The sequence below is a fragment of the Mycena indigotica genome (genome assembly GCF_014461135.1).
Source record: "Mycena indigotica strain 171206Taipei chromosome Unknown Mind.scaff0001, whole genome shotgun sequence".
Taxonomy (NCBI): Eukaryota; Fungi; Basidiomycota; class Agaricomycetes; order Agaricales; family Mycenaceae; genus Mycena; species Mycena indigotica.
This window is the reverse complement of record NW_023503000.1, coordinates 4,062,450-4,076,854: the sequence shown is the minus strand read 5'-3', so window position 1 is coordinate 4,076,854 and position 14,405 is coordinate 4,062,450. Positions and strand designations below refer to the sequence as shown.

General features: G+C 52.1%; 1 protein-coding gene across 1 annotated transcript; it reads right to left on the bottom strand.

Annotated features, from left to right (window-relative positions):
* Positions 1-9,835: 9,835 nt before the first annotated feature.
* MIND_00118400 (uncharacterized protein) lies at positions 9,836-11,100 on the bottom strand (the record flags this gene model as incomplete). Its single annotated transcript, XM_037358123.1, has 2 exons — positions 9,836-10,704; positions 10,752-11,100. The coding sequence occupies 2 exons, from the start codon at positions 11,098-11,100 to the stop codon at positions 9,836-9,838; spliced, it is 1,218 nt and encodes a 405-aa protein (XP_037226033.1).
* Positions 11,101-14,405: the final 3,305 nt, after the last annotated feature.

Sequence of the window (14,405 nt, the reverse complement as noted above, 5' to 3'; positions counted from 1 at the left end):
TTTACTTGACTTTGTTCTAATCTTGTTACTTACTTTGTTATACCTTATTCCGTTTCCGTTACTTCTCGTACTATAAATACTTTGATGTATTATCACGTACTTCAGTTTGTAAATTAACGTTGCTGGTCTCTATCTCCCAGCGTCGTCTCGACTCCGCTCTTCCTTTCTTGTCTTGTCTTGGTCAACTGGAAGCCCCGGTCACCCAAACATCCTTCTGTGGTGTTCCGCCCCAAGTGCTCTACGACTTCGATTCCGTTTCCGACTTCGACTCCGTCTCCGTCTCCGTCTCCGTCCCTCTGGTCGACACGGCACTTAACAGTATTTACAAACTCACTTCCTTTTGACCATGTCAAACGTACACCTCTCTTCTGACAACATTGACCCCGCCAATACTGGTCAACGGCGTTCATCCCGCTTCTACGAACAAATGGTTCCTCTCACTTCGCCTATGGCGAACTTCACCTACAACGCTGGCGCTCCTGTCACTTCGGTTCCTGTTCCCGTTCCTCGGACACCTACTGGCACGACCAACCCTTTCCGGCCTGGTTTTGTCATGTCTCCGCAGGATCCTGATCCAAGTACTATCCCTATGCCAACGACTCCGCATCCAAACACGGGTCGTTTTTCTAACGTCAGTTCCCCTCCCGTCTCTCCTACTTTACGTTACCGACCCCTCACTCCCACACGCCTTCACGACATTGAAGAAGAAAGCGAGCCAGTCCCGATGTATCGGCACGCTTTTAGCAGGCCCATGAGCCCTGCTCAAGGTCGCTCCGGAAACGGAAACGATTCCGGTCAAGGTCAACCAAACCGCAACCCCTCTCCGACTTTTAGCGGCAAGCCGAGTCCATTCTTGACTTCGCCCTCTGGCTCCCCTCCTGGCTCTCCCAGAGGCGGACCTCCTGGTGGTGGTGGACCTGGCGGACCTGGTGGTCCTGGTGGTCCTGGTGGCGGCCCTGGTGGATCTGGAAATCCATTCTGGGGCCCTCTAGGGGGTGGTGGTGGCAGAGGAGGCGGAGGAGGTGGAGGTGGAGGTGGTGGACCACCTGGTGGAGGTGGTGGTGCCGGAGTCCCTCGAGCTGGCTCTCCGGGCCGTGATCTTCAACGCGCTATGATTGGCGCTCTCCAAAATTTCCAAAATTTCCTCACCAACTTTCCTCAGCGTAACAATGCTGCGCCCCGTTCCAATCGGAGTCTTCTCCGGGCACCGGACACGTTCGACGGTTCCGAGCCCGCGAAGCTCGTCCCTTTCCTCACCCAGTGCTATATGCACTTTGCCGAGCGTGAGCAAGATTTCTCTACTGATGACGAGAAAATAATCTACATCACCTCGTATCTGCGCGGAAACGCATTGGCGTATTTTACGCCTAACCTGTATGCCATGAATCTGGGCCAGGCTATTGCGATTCCGGCTTGGGACGGCAATTTTCCTTTGTTCATCACGCGGAGGACAAAATCCGGAATGTGACGATGAAGTCCGGTGATAAGATCACCACTTACATTATCCAATTCAACACCCTCGCTCTCATCACCAATTGGGGTGATTCCGCTCTCCGACACACCTTCTATTCCGGTCTTCCTAAACGTATCAAGGACGACATGATGCACTACGTCTACGCTAATACGCTGGACGGAGTCAAGCAAACTGCTCGTCTCATCGACGGCAAGTATTGGAAGCGTGAAGCGGAGAAGCAGAGGGAGCGGGAGTTAAGAGATTCTCATGGTGGTGGATCTGGTTCTGGTTCGGGCTCTGGCCATTCCGGTGGCCATTCCGGTGGCTCGAATTCTGGGTCTGGGGGTTCTAAAAAGGACTCCTCTTCGAAAAAATCGTCTGGCTCTTCTGGCTCCTCTGGCAACAACTCCGGAAACGGAAACGTCTCCAGGTGGTAATTCAATTCTGGCAACAAGGGCTCCAACAGCTCTCAGCAACAGGCTTCCTCGTCGTCTTCCAACAATAACGACAAGACGAAGACAGCCAAAGCGCACGCTTCCCTTCTTGGTCCTGATGGGAAGTTGAAGCCAGAAATACGCGAGTTCAGAATCAAGAACAAGCTTTGCCTCTTCTGTGGCAAGTCTGGGCATATGGCCAACGAATGTCGAAAGAAGAAGGCTATGTTGGACGACGCGCCCACTACCATCACTCCGGTGGCTGCGTCTCCGGGCGGTCGCCACTCCGGTCGACAACACTGAGTCAAAAAAAATAGTCAGCGACTCGGTCCCTCTTGCAGCCGAACCGAGCCGCGTTGACTCCAGGTTGCTACCGGAGGTACGTCTCAACGCATCCGCTCTTTCTTCTCACGCCCTTTTTCTCGATCTTCACGTTTCCGCTCTCGTCCCGTCTCCGGGGGTCCCGGACTCGATCCTGTCAGGAATAGAGTCTGGTTCAACCCCAACTCTTTCCGTCGTATAACGCATAGCGGCGGGATTCAACTCCCGCTTGAGGACTCTTATCGACTCTGGATCATCTCATTGTTTTATATCTGCCTCTATCTGTAAAATGAAGAATCTTTTGCCCTATGCTGTTTCGCCTGTCAAGCTACGGTACCTCGACGGCTCCTCATCAACCATCAACCAACAAATCCGTCTTCTCATCCGCTTTCCGTCTGGCGAAGTCCACCTTGTGGAATTCTATGTTACCCATCTGGACTCTCCTTGCGAAATGGTTCTTGGATATAGTTGGCTCAACCGCTTTAATCCGTTGATTAACTGGTCTGAAGCCACCGTCTCTTTCCGTTCCAACACGTCTAGGGAGTCTTTGTCGACAAAACTGGCTACTATCACGCCTGCTCCTGTTGCGATCAGCTCCTCTACGACGGAGGACACTCCGGAATCGGAATCGATTCCGCCCTCTCCGGTTGCTCCTATATCGCCCCTTCGCCAACAAATCCTGGTCCTGTATTGGACGATCCGTCTCCGGTTGACACTCCGTCTCCGGCCATAACTCTCACGCGAAGACTCCTCTTGTCACGCCCCAAATCTCTTTTGTTTCTGCTGCGGCTTATCGCTGTGTTATTGCGGATAAAGATACGTATCAGTACACTCTTCGTGCAGTCCCTTCTGACGAAGCCTTTGCTCGAGCAGCTCAAGCCGAGCCTGAGGTTAATCGTCTCCCACCCGAGTATCAAGACTACGCCGATGTGTTCTCGGAAACGGAAGCTTTCAACCTTCCGCCCCATCGCGAGTTTGATCTCAAGATCGAGACCGTTGATGGTGAAGAACCACCCATCGGACACGTCTATTCTCTGTCTCAGAACGAGCTGGAAGCTCTCCGCAAGTTCATCGACGAGAATCTCCGCTCCGGGTTCATTTATCCTTCGCGCTCTAGTCATGGCGCGCCTATTCTCTTCGCTAAGAAGAAAGATGGCAGCCTTCGCCTTTGTGTTGACTATCGCGGACTCAATCGCATCACGAAGAAGGACCGCTACCCGCTTCCGCTGATCTCGGACTTGCTTGACGCACCGGGAAAGGCACGTATCTATACAAAACTCGATCTGCGCCACGCCTATCATCTTCTCCGCATCGCTGATCGTGCCTCCAAACAGGTCATTTTGATTCCGTGCGACACTCACATTTCGTCTCCGGAGCTCGCTCGACTTTTCCTCATTCACGTCTTCTCGAAACACGGAGTCCCATCCCACGTCACTTCTGACCGCGGAAAGGAATTCGTGTCCTCTTTCTTCCGTTCCCTTGGAGAACTACTCAACATGGAACTCCATTACACTTCGGGTTATCATCCTTCTGCTGATGGGCAAACGGAGCGCATGAACCAAACTGTTGAGCAATATATTCGCATCTATTGTTCTTACCAACAGGATGATTGGCACGAGCTATTGCCGATCGCAGAGTTCGCACTCAATAACGCTCCTAACGCTTCTACTGGCATATCACCCTTCTTCGCGAACAAAGGCTACGATCCCTCTATTACGATTCATCCAGAGCGTGATGTGGCTAATGTTTATGCTAAGGACTACGTCGTCGATCTCCAAGAGCTGCACGAGTTCCTCAAGGAACAGATCAAGTATGCTCAGGAGCAATACAAAGAGACTGCGGACCGGAACGCATTCCGGATCCGTCTCCGTCTATTGGTGATGAAGTCTTTATCTCGACCAAGTACATCAAGACCAAGCGTCCGACTCCGAAGTTCTCGGAAACGCATTTTGGTCCCTTCGAGATCATCGGAAAGCCCAGTGCTGCGTCCTATCAAGTCCGTCTCCCGAAATCCCTTTCTCAAGTTCATCCCGTTTTTCACGTTTCCCAAATCGAAATCCACACACCCAACAAGTTCCCTGGTCGCGAAGAGCCACCACCTGCGGCAATTGAAGTCGATGGAGAAGAACACTTCGAAATCAAACAAATCGTTGACTCCAAGATTGATCGCCGTTTCAAGGGCCCGGCTCGACTCCGCTACCTGGTCGAATGGCTTGGTTACAAGAACACTGATGAGCAATTCACTTGGGTTGGTGCACCTGACTTGGAAGCTGAAGAGTATATCGAATCCTTCCATCGTCAATACCCCAACAAACCCAAACTGGATTAACATCACACCGGATTTGCGAGATAAGGAAAATTATATTCTATTTTACATTAACGACTCTAATCTTCGTCGTTTTCTCGATTCCGTCTCCGAGGCGTCTCCGTCTCCGCTACTCGGCTCTTCCCTTCCCTTTGTCAACCCTCGCCGGGGGCTCCTCGTCGACATCCATTGCATCCTCTTCTTCAACCTCCTCCTGTTCCTCCTCGTATGGCTCACCCTCTGCATCCTCCGACTCCGACTCATCCGCGTCTCGGCACAACTGACCTTCCCGCTGAATGAACACATCCCAGTGTTTCAGGGTCTTGTCGATCCCCTGGATGCGTTCGTCCAGCTGTTCGGGTGTGGTCGCCGAATTGATTGCGCCAACGTTGAATCGCAGCTCGCGACCAAGGTTTTGTAAACCCATGATCACGCGGTTGAGTTGCCGGTGATCAGTTCGCTGACGCATCAGCAGATTGCCGATTGTGGCGGCAACCCCCGGTTGCTGAGCGTCAGGCCTGACGACTCCGCTGGCGTTTCCGCTGGCGTCTCCGCTGACGTCTCCGCAGGAGAGCCTTCTTCGCAACCACTCTGGGCACCACGATCCGTGGCCCCGCAATCTTCTTCTTGCCCTTCTCCTTGACCATCCCCGCTTCCTTCTCGTCTTTGCGGAATCGCAGCGGCGGGTTTCCGTCCTCGCAGCGGATCTTGAGCTTGCGGCAATTCTCGCAAGACAGCCTTCTGTGCCAAGTCGTATTGGGTTTGGGCTCGACCCACACGCAGGCTTTCCCCGACCTGATGCATTTGCGACATTTCTCTGCCAAATCGGGTTAGGTGTTTAACTCAAATCAAAATCTTTGCACTTACTTTCGCCTTCTTCATCGCCTCCCGCATCGGACTTGGCAGTCTGGGCCTTATCGGCGCTCTCGGCGTTTTTCGGGTCTTCCCGCCTTCTTGGGTTCTTCGGCTACATCAGCCGGCTCGGGCTCCGCGGATGACTCAACGCGTTGCATGACCCGGCGGCCAACCCGGGCATTTGCCTCGGCTGTCTCGGCAAGCGTCAGCGGTGCGAGTCCGCGTTCCCGGCGAGCCCTGGCCCGCGCTCTGGCCAACTCGGCCTTCCGCCTCTGCTCTTCGGCCTTGCGCTCGGCCTTTTCTGCTTCCTTCCTCTTGGCCTCAGCCTCATCCTCCTGCTCCTTGAGCACCTGGGCTCGCTGCTGCTCGGCTCGGCTCCGGTGGTACTCGGCCGCTCGCTCGATGAGCTCTTCTTCATCGTTCGGGACCGAAGCCAACGGGGCTATGACGGACCCGTGCTCCGACTCCTCCTCGTTTATCGGCTCGTTGTCAACCGGGTCATCGGGATCGTACGACTCCGACCGACCACCCGGTGACGGTGCCCTTGGAGCCATCTCCGCGAGCTCAGCACGCAGCCTCTCCGCTCTACGATCCAACTCCTCCAACTCCCTCCGCATGTCTACGCGTCGGTTGCTACCCGACGGTAACACGTCAGCCAAGGGGTCTCTGTCCGTCCCCCCAACCCAGCCACCAATCCTTTCCGTCTCCGACAACTCCTCGACCTGCTCCACCGCGTTGGTGTACAGATTCTTGGCCTTCTTCGCGTTTTTGGCGTTTTGGCGTTTAGGCGGCATGGTGGGAAGTGGTAAAGATAGAGAGATTGATGTCAATCGGTGACGTGCTTCTTGTCACCCCTTTCCTTTTCCGTCCTTCTTGCCATTATCACGTTCTCACCGGCTTCCTCGGTGATCTCGGCCTTTCCGGCTTTCGACTCAAAATTTTCACAAGTCCAACTCTGACTCCGACTCATTCTCTCGGAGTGCGCTTCTAGGAGAGCATGACAAGTTGCTCGAGTGGATGATCAGAGTGGGGTCGATGTAAAGACGTTCAAGGAAAACATCTCCTCATGAAATTATCTTGGACAGCTCGGGAACCGGGTGAAGGGGTCGTCTCTCCGAGTCTGTGCTCGAGAGTGGTCGAAGCATGGCGTTATCGAGTGGCGGGACAGAGACGTGGAAGCGTGGTCTAGGGCCGCTGGGATATAGGCAAGCTGAGCTCATATGTTTCGCTGCCAGTGGGAGCGAGTATAATCACCGCAGGCAACGACGGCCCGTAAGGGATGCCCATCTTTTGCTTCTGGGATGAGGCTTCTTGAGAACATAAATTTAAAATATACCCAAGGCGCAAATTGTGCAATTGTGTGGTATGAATCACGGTTCAAACTTCACACTGACAGCGTCACCATCGCGACTCGGGCAACCCACTGGCAGTACAATCCGCTTAGGGTGCAGTTTTTAAATATTTGACTATTAAAAAACAGTTTATAATTTTTGGTGTCCCAAACTGGTGTTTATAAACTGGTTTATAAACCAGGCAACCAAACATGTGATATTTTGATGTCATGATATAAATTTTTCCAGCCTTACATTCTAGCTGAAGGGGTTGCATTCATACCTCTTTTCTCTCAGTAACCTGTGGTACAGGTGATAATTTACCATATATAATGTACAGGACTTATATTTAATAATGTTGATCAGCTGGCAGTAGTTGGATCACTTAAGTCACGTGACTAGCCTGGTTTATAAACCAGAGGCCCAGTGAAATCTTTCTAAACTGGTGTTCATAAACACTGGTTTATAAACCGGTTTGTAAACTGGATCAAAAAACTGCACTCTAAATCCGCTGCTCGCCCTCTGTTGGCAGCCCGGGGTACTGCAGCACACCTTTGCTCTGGACGGTCACGAGATAGAAACACGCTTACAGTCCTCAATGCACACACGAGCGCTCGATCATTCACAATCCTATTTGACGGCTCAGGCTTCTTTGGCCAGACACACATGTACGCTAGGGATTCGGGTTGCTGACGGACACACGGACGCTCCACCAGGTGCTCCTGAGAACAAGTCAGTCGCCGAAAATCAGCATTATGTGAGACAACACGCACCCGGACGGCGGGGCGAGGCAGCCAGAGCCACCGCGGAGGATGTAGGAGTCCCCGGTGCAGCCCACGCCCGTGTAGAGGAATTTGCCCCCCGGTCGGATTGAGGTTGTCCCACGAGGCGCTGTTTTTGCTGGACCCGAGGTTGATGCACTCTGTTAAGTGCCGTGTCGACCAGAGGGACGGAGACGGAGACGGAGACGGAGACGGAGTCGAAGTCGGAAACGGAATCGAAGTCGTAGAGCACTTGGGGCGGAACACCACAGAAGGATGTTTGGGTGACCGGGGCTTCCAGTTGACCAAGACAAGACAAGAAAGGAAGAGCGGAGTCGAGACGACGCTGGGAGATAGAGACCAGCAACGTTAATTTACAAACTGAAGTACGTGATAATACATCAAAGTATTTATAGTACGAGAAGTAACGGAAACGGAATAAGGTATAACAAAGTAAGTAACAAGATTAGAACAAAGTCAAGTAAAGTAGAAAAGGAGTTGCATACGAGGAACAAGGCATAGATGATTGCATAGATCATAAGTCGGGGTAATTGGAAACGCTCAGTAAATCTTCATTGCGTAAAAACCAAATACCGGAGACGGATATCGGAGACGGATGCCGGAGTCGGCACAGATATAACAGTATCCCCCTCTTGCGTTTCTTGCCCACAAGAAACAGGAGCAATGGTCGTAGAGGTAGGAGTCAGGGAAGCCACAACTTTTTAGCACCGATGCCAGTGCCCAGCCACATCCAGCCAGACAGGAGACAAACGATCGCGAGCGTCGGACAGAGCGTGGCCCAGCGATGCATGCACCCAAGCTCCTCCATTATACTCTGCTCGAGACTGGCCAATGGCGTCGTAGAATCCGCGTCCCTCACCGGAAATGACATTTCGAGATTCGTAAATACGCCTCTCAGGTTGGTAAACGCCGAGAGCGACTTTTCGACTGAGTCGAGGAACTCCTAGTCACGTTGTTAGCGCGTCTACATGACCGACCGAAGACATGCCTCGTATCCATGCTTCATTGCCGCCGAGTCTTCAAGTTCATGGTGAAGTTTGATACACTCGAGGTTTGGTGCAGCTGTCGCGAGCGTAGGGAAGAGTGTTTTATCCCACCTCGAGAAAAAGGCGGTAAACGACACCAGCAGAGCAAAGGATGTAGTTGGGCGGATACCCATGCCTCCCTCCAGATTAGACGTGAATGACAGCGTCAGATTGATTACAGGGGAGCTGTGGAGCCAGTACTCCGCCAACAGAGGCGGGCCATGGAAGTGCTCGAGATTGGGCAAATGGGGACGTCCAATGCAAGTGAGATCGAAATTCGAGATACGAAGGACCGCAATCGTGCTGGAGAAGATATTCAGGACGCGTAATGTAGCGGAATGACGTTCGACATATTCCGCCAACCCGCGCACATATGGCATATCGCAGGAGCGAAGCCGGGGGAACATCATTGCGGTCTCCTTCGAAATTAGGGCTGTGAACTCCACCGACGCTCCACACCACAGATTCTCGAGGAGAAGGCAGTTTTTGATGGCGTGAAGAACGAGCTGACGGAACGCAGCCAGTTTCGTCGTCGTGTCAAAATGGATGCTAAAGGACATTGTGAGAGCGTTTTGGAAGGCGGCAAGAAAGCTGACACTGTGAGGCTCTTGACGAATCTTGCGAGATTGGCGTGTCCCGCAAGCATCTGAAGGCAGCGGATCGTGCGAGCAGCGTCGTCGGTGTCGATAGTGATATCTGAATAGAGAGCTCGCTGGCTCGCCAAGTGGAGTCGTTTACTCGCCAAGCAGAGAGAGTACAGGTCCCCGGGTTTCAGGTCCCGCGAGACGTATTCGAGGAGCTCGAGTGGCAGAGTGTCCATGGTTGTCAAGAGCAAGCCTGTCACTCAGTGTCACAGCGTCTCCGCCAAGATCAAGCACGTGCTCGCAGGTTGGTCCGTGCGCGACATCACTCGCGCGACATTCCTTCCTTTCCTCTTCCAACTATGTAAATTCCCTATCTTCCTCTAGGTGTCTCATTGCCTTTTACTTCCATTGCGCCAGCGATGCTGACAGGACTGTCAGGACTTGACCGAGTTAATAGGCTCAATTACCAAAGATCGGAATCACATGCATGATGCTTCGGGCTGCCAGGCAGCGTCCTTCTTCTTCCCGACGACGACGAGAGTGTCACTCGCCGTCTCCTTGTCGCTCACGATTTAGAACTTCTACAAGGTGCGTATCTGTGTGGTTTGCTAATATCTGTCTCAATCTACTGACACTTTGGGTAGCTCCTTCCTCCGTCTGCTTCAGGTTCATACTCGTACTCTCTTTGTACTCGTTGAGCGTCACCAATCTACTTGTTGATATCCGAGTCGCTCCGAGCCTTCGCCTACAAATGGGGAATATAAACACTCCAATCAACATCTTCAAACGCTGCCGCAGGCTGGAAGCGCAGCGTCGCCAGTGGGAGCACGAGCAACACGACTCGGGCAACGCAGTACAACCCGCTGCCCGCCAATGTCAGCAGGCCGAATAGCGACGCCGGGCACTGCAGCACGCCATCGCTCAAGAACACAAGCAACAGGACCAGCGGCAGCGCGGTCACGAGCAGCGACGCACCGCGCCACAGCCACATCTCGGCCAAAGAGGGAAAGACTGCAGACCACGCGGCAAAGTGGATGCCACCGAAGAGCGCCCCGCAGAACATTTGTGCGACAAAGGTGAGAATCCACACGTGCCCGAGTACTTCCTCGTCGTCCTCGGTGGTGCACCAGAACGTCGGGACGGCGGTGGCCGCGAGGGGGTCGTATTGGCTGTAGATGTTCGAGACCGGATGGTCTACGTTGAAGCTGCCACCGCCGGGGGTGCCAGTGAGCGATTGCGAAGCCGGGCCTCCGGTGCTCAAGGGAAGCCTAATCGGCTCGCGCACATCGAGTGGTTTCCTGAGCCACAGAAGCCACGTGAGCGCATTTATCGTCGCAAACGCGAGCGTTACAACTTCTATTTCAGTGAGCGGGAGACGCTGGGCCCGGCGTGCGATGCATTGTAGGATGAACCAAAGGCCCTGGCAGAGCGCAATCCCCTTGGAAAAGAGGTCCCCCTTGCTCTTGTCCTCGAGCGTGGCCTCGGATGTGGCGCGGATGGCCGCAGCGACACCTGGCTGCCAGAGCTGCTTCTGCGTGACGATCGGATGGCCGTCCGCGTCGATGAATCCGCCCATGACGATGAAAAATCCGTGTGTCAACGAAATATTGTGCGCTAAATCACCTGTCAGACGGGCAACTAAGTGAGACTCGGAGGCTTACTCCGCGAGAAGAACCGGGCAACAGCCAGCTGCCTCCCCGCAAAGCCGATGATGAGCTCAGGTGCCACCAGCGCGGTCGCCAGGAGCTTCATGCGGTGCAGCAGCGGCAGATTCGCCTCGATGATGTACCATTTTGCCCAGCGCTGCAGCCTGGCGCGTTTAGCGGGGCTGTCTGGCGGGGGAGGCGGCACGTTTGGGTGGACGGAAACCCAGATGCACAGGAAGACGGTCACGAGACAGCCCCAGACGATGTCGAAGAGCCGGCGGCAGTCGTCGATGTCCCTGCATTTATTGCTGGATGCCCGAGTGGAGAGGGAGTGGGTTGGCGGAAAGGCGGGGATGGACAGCATGGGCGACAAGGAGGCCGTGGGACGGGCGCTCTATTCTAGGCGCGGAAGCTCAGGCTGGATCAGCCAAGAATCAGCGGCGTTGATGATCATGAAGCGGCGGCCCGTGGTCAGCAGAGCAAGATTCCGCTAGTGAATGAGCCTATTACGCGGTGGAGCACGTCCGAGTTCTGAGGTTCATCGAAGGAGAAACGAAAAACGCAAGTGACACGTAGCACAGTGAGTAATCAATCACACTGCACCTTTTCCCGCGCTGTCATTTCCGGGCAACTCGGATCATCTCCAAGTTCTCGTCTGCAAACGCCGCCAGTTGCAAACGCCTGAGTTGAGTTACGTCGACTTCCAGTCATCCTACAGCTTGGCCTCCAACTTGAATATTGAAATTGTTTTCTTACCCGCGTTCATGGCTTGCTACTCGTAGCTCGCCCAAGGCGGATCGCACACTCCGTGTTAGACCGTACGCAGATTACCGCTGTGGAGGCGCTTTTGCGATAATCAAGTCCCAACTTCCCTTCGTACACCTGTAATGACGCCACGAGGAGTGGGAGGCGATGTTAATGTATTGAATCAGATCTAAGTACTTGGCGTGTTGCATCGTACCTGACACTACTGGCGTGATGGCGCCAGTGTAAGCGCCGTGACACGTCTATTTCCTCCCACATTCTTCGCCTTCCCACTGACAATGGACCTCGTTAACTCCACCTCAGCCATGCACATCTCAGGTCTGTGCTCCAGCAATGAGATTAGGGTAATGGTGACTGAAAACATTCCCCAAGTGTAGGCGGAACTGGCGGCGCTGGTGGGTCTGGCGGGCAACGCGGCGGTGGCGGTGGTATGGGCCAAGGCCCCCAGATCTACATAACACAGGCCAGCATGTGTGTGTCCTCTCCACTTGTGTATGATGTCCAACCTTGCTGCAGGGTAGTTTCCGGCGCAGGAGCAGAATGTATGTGCAGTCCTCATTACAGTGCTATGACGACTGATACAATTATAGCATATGGGCGGAGAGAGCTCATGAACTGGATCTCTCCCCTCAACTTCTTCCCCCACCACCAAACCATTTATGAATCGTGTCAGAAGGATACTGGAGACTGGTTTGTGCACCATCCTGACTTTGTGGACTGGAAATCAAAGCCAGGCAAGATACTCTGGTGTGTGGGCATTCGTGAGTTAAGATTACTGTATTGGTCTCAGTAGCTAAATTCAAATAAGCTGGCATGGGAAAGACTGTACTAGCGTAACATTTCCAAGAAAAAATCAGATGTGTAGCTGCTGACTATCTTTAGTGCCAAAGTAGTAGAACATCTACAGCAAGAGAGAGACTTTGACACTGGTGTTGCCATGCTCTACTTGAATTACCAAGAAAGAGAGCTACAGACAGCACAGAACCTGCTTGGTGCAATATATAGGCAGCTTACAGTAGACCAGGATATAACAGGTGCCCAAAGTCTTTATAATTTCCATAAAGATAGAGGGACAAGGCCAACCCTGGATGATATTCAACAGACTGTGTCATCTGTGGTTGCAGACTACCAAATAGTGCATATCATTGTTGATGGTCTAGATGAATATTCAGCTGGTGATTACCATATCCTTATCAAGAACCTGGTCCAACTAGGGGAAAATGTGAATTTAATGATAATGTGCAGACCTCATTTGTCCCCCCTCTCTCAACCAGCTATTACTGTCCTTCCCATCCAAGCAAATGAAGAGGATATGAGATCATATATCTTAAACCAGCTTGGACAGGATCACATTCTGATAGATATTATTTCTGGAGATTCTGACTTGAAGACTATGATTGTCAATAAGATGGTTGCAAAAGCAGGAGGAATGTAAGTCATATCAGATATATAGAGTAATATAAAAGTCACAGATTCACAGGTTCCTAATTATTAAGCTACAACTTCAGCTGCTTAGCACATGCCTCACACTAGAGGCCTTGGAAATAGCCTTAGATTCCTTACCAGAAACTCTAGACTTGGGATATTATCGGGCAGTTGAACTTATCAAGCTCCAACCAGCTAACTATAGAAAGCTTGCTATTTTAGCGCTTGGATGGATTTCCCATGCTAGGAGACCATTGACAGGTACTGAGCTACAAACAGCTCTTGCTATGACATTAGACTCTGTGAAGCTGCCTGGAAGCAGGCAGCTAGTTAAGATTGCCCATATTATAAAAATATGCTGTGGCCTGATTATTAGGGAGCAGGGATCAGATATAATACGCTTGATCCACTACACCACTCAAAGCTTTCTTGAAAGTCTGGACCTCTCAGACATGATAGATACAGAGATCACAATCACACAGACACTTGCACAATATATTCAACTGGTACCAACTAGAGATATCAGTCAAATGGAGAAACAAGATATGCATAATTCCTATCCTCTATTGTCATATGCCCAGTACATTCTTATACATGGACAAGGAAGAGGGGAAAGGGAATTACAATCTGATCTGATTAAATGTTTGCAACATATAACAACCCACAGAATTGCTGAATATATCTACAAGCTAGATTGGTCAGGACCTTGGATGCACCTAACTAGGCCTCACATAACAGCTCAATCTATTGCTGCTATTGGTAATCTGACTAAGCTAGTAAAACTTCTGAGAGATCAGGAGACCAATAATGAAGGGTCAGCACTGGTTTATGCAGCTTTGCATGGGAACTATGCTGTTATACAGATGTTGCTAGAACAAGATAGAGAGGCCAGTTTACAGACTATTGATATGCATTATGGATCTGCCCTACATAGTGCTGCATTATATGGAGCAATAAGAATTGTTAGGGAATGGCACGGGTATACCCACGGGTATCCGAGGGCCTACCCGCACCCGTACCCGCACAGCCACAGTACTCATACCCGCGGGTACGGGTATGGGTTTACCCATGGTTTGGGCAGGCAAGGAGGAAGAGACATCTTGGTTATTGTCCGGAAGGACAGATAAAAATGCTGCGCGAGAGCAGAGTCGAACGCAGAGCATCTTGGACACCACAAGGGAGCAAGGCCAGCTGAGTCATCAAGCCACGGATAAGGGCGCCGCTGACCCGTACCCGTACCCGCGCGGGTATGGCCTACCCGTGCCATTGCCTAAGAATCATCCAGGTTTTACTTGATACAGGTGTCAAAGTAGATATGATGGCAGGCTTTTATGGGACTGCTCTCCAAGCTGGTGCATCAAGAGGAAATGCTAAAGTTGTTCAAATGTTGATCACTGCAGGTGCACAGGTCAATTTAGTCGCTGGTAGATATGGAACAGCTCTTCAAGCTGCGGCATGGAGAGGATCTGTAGAAACTGT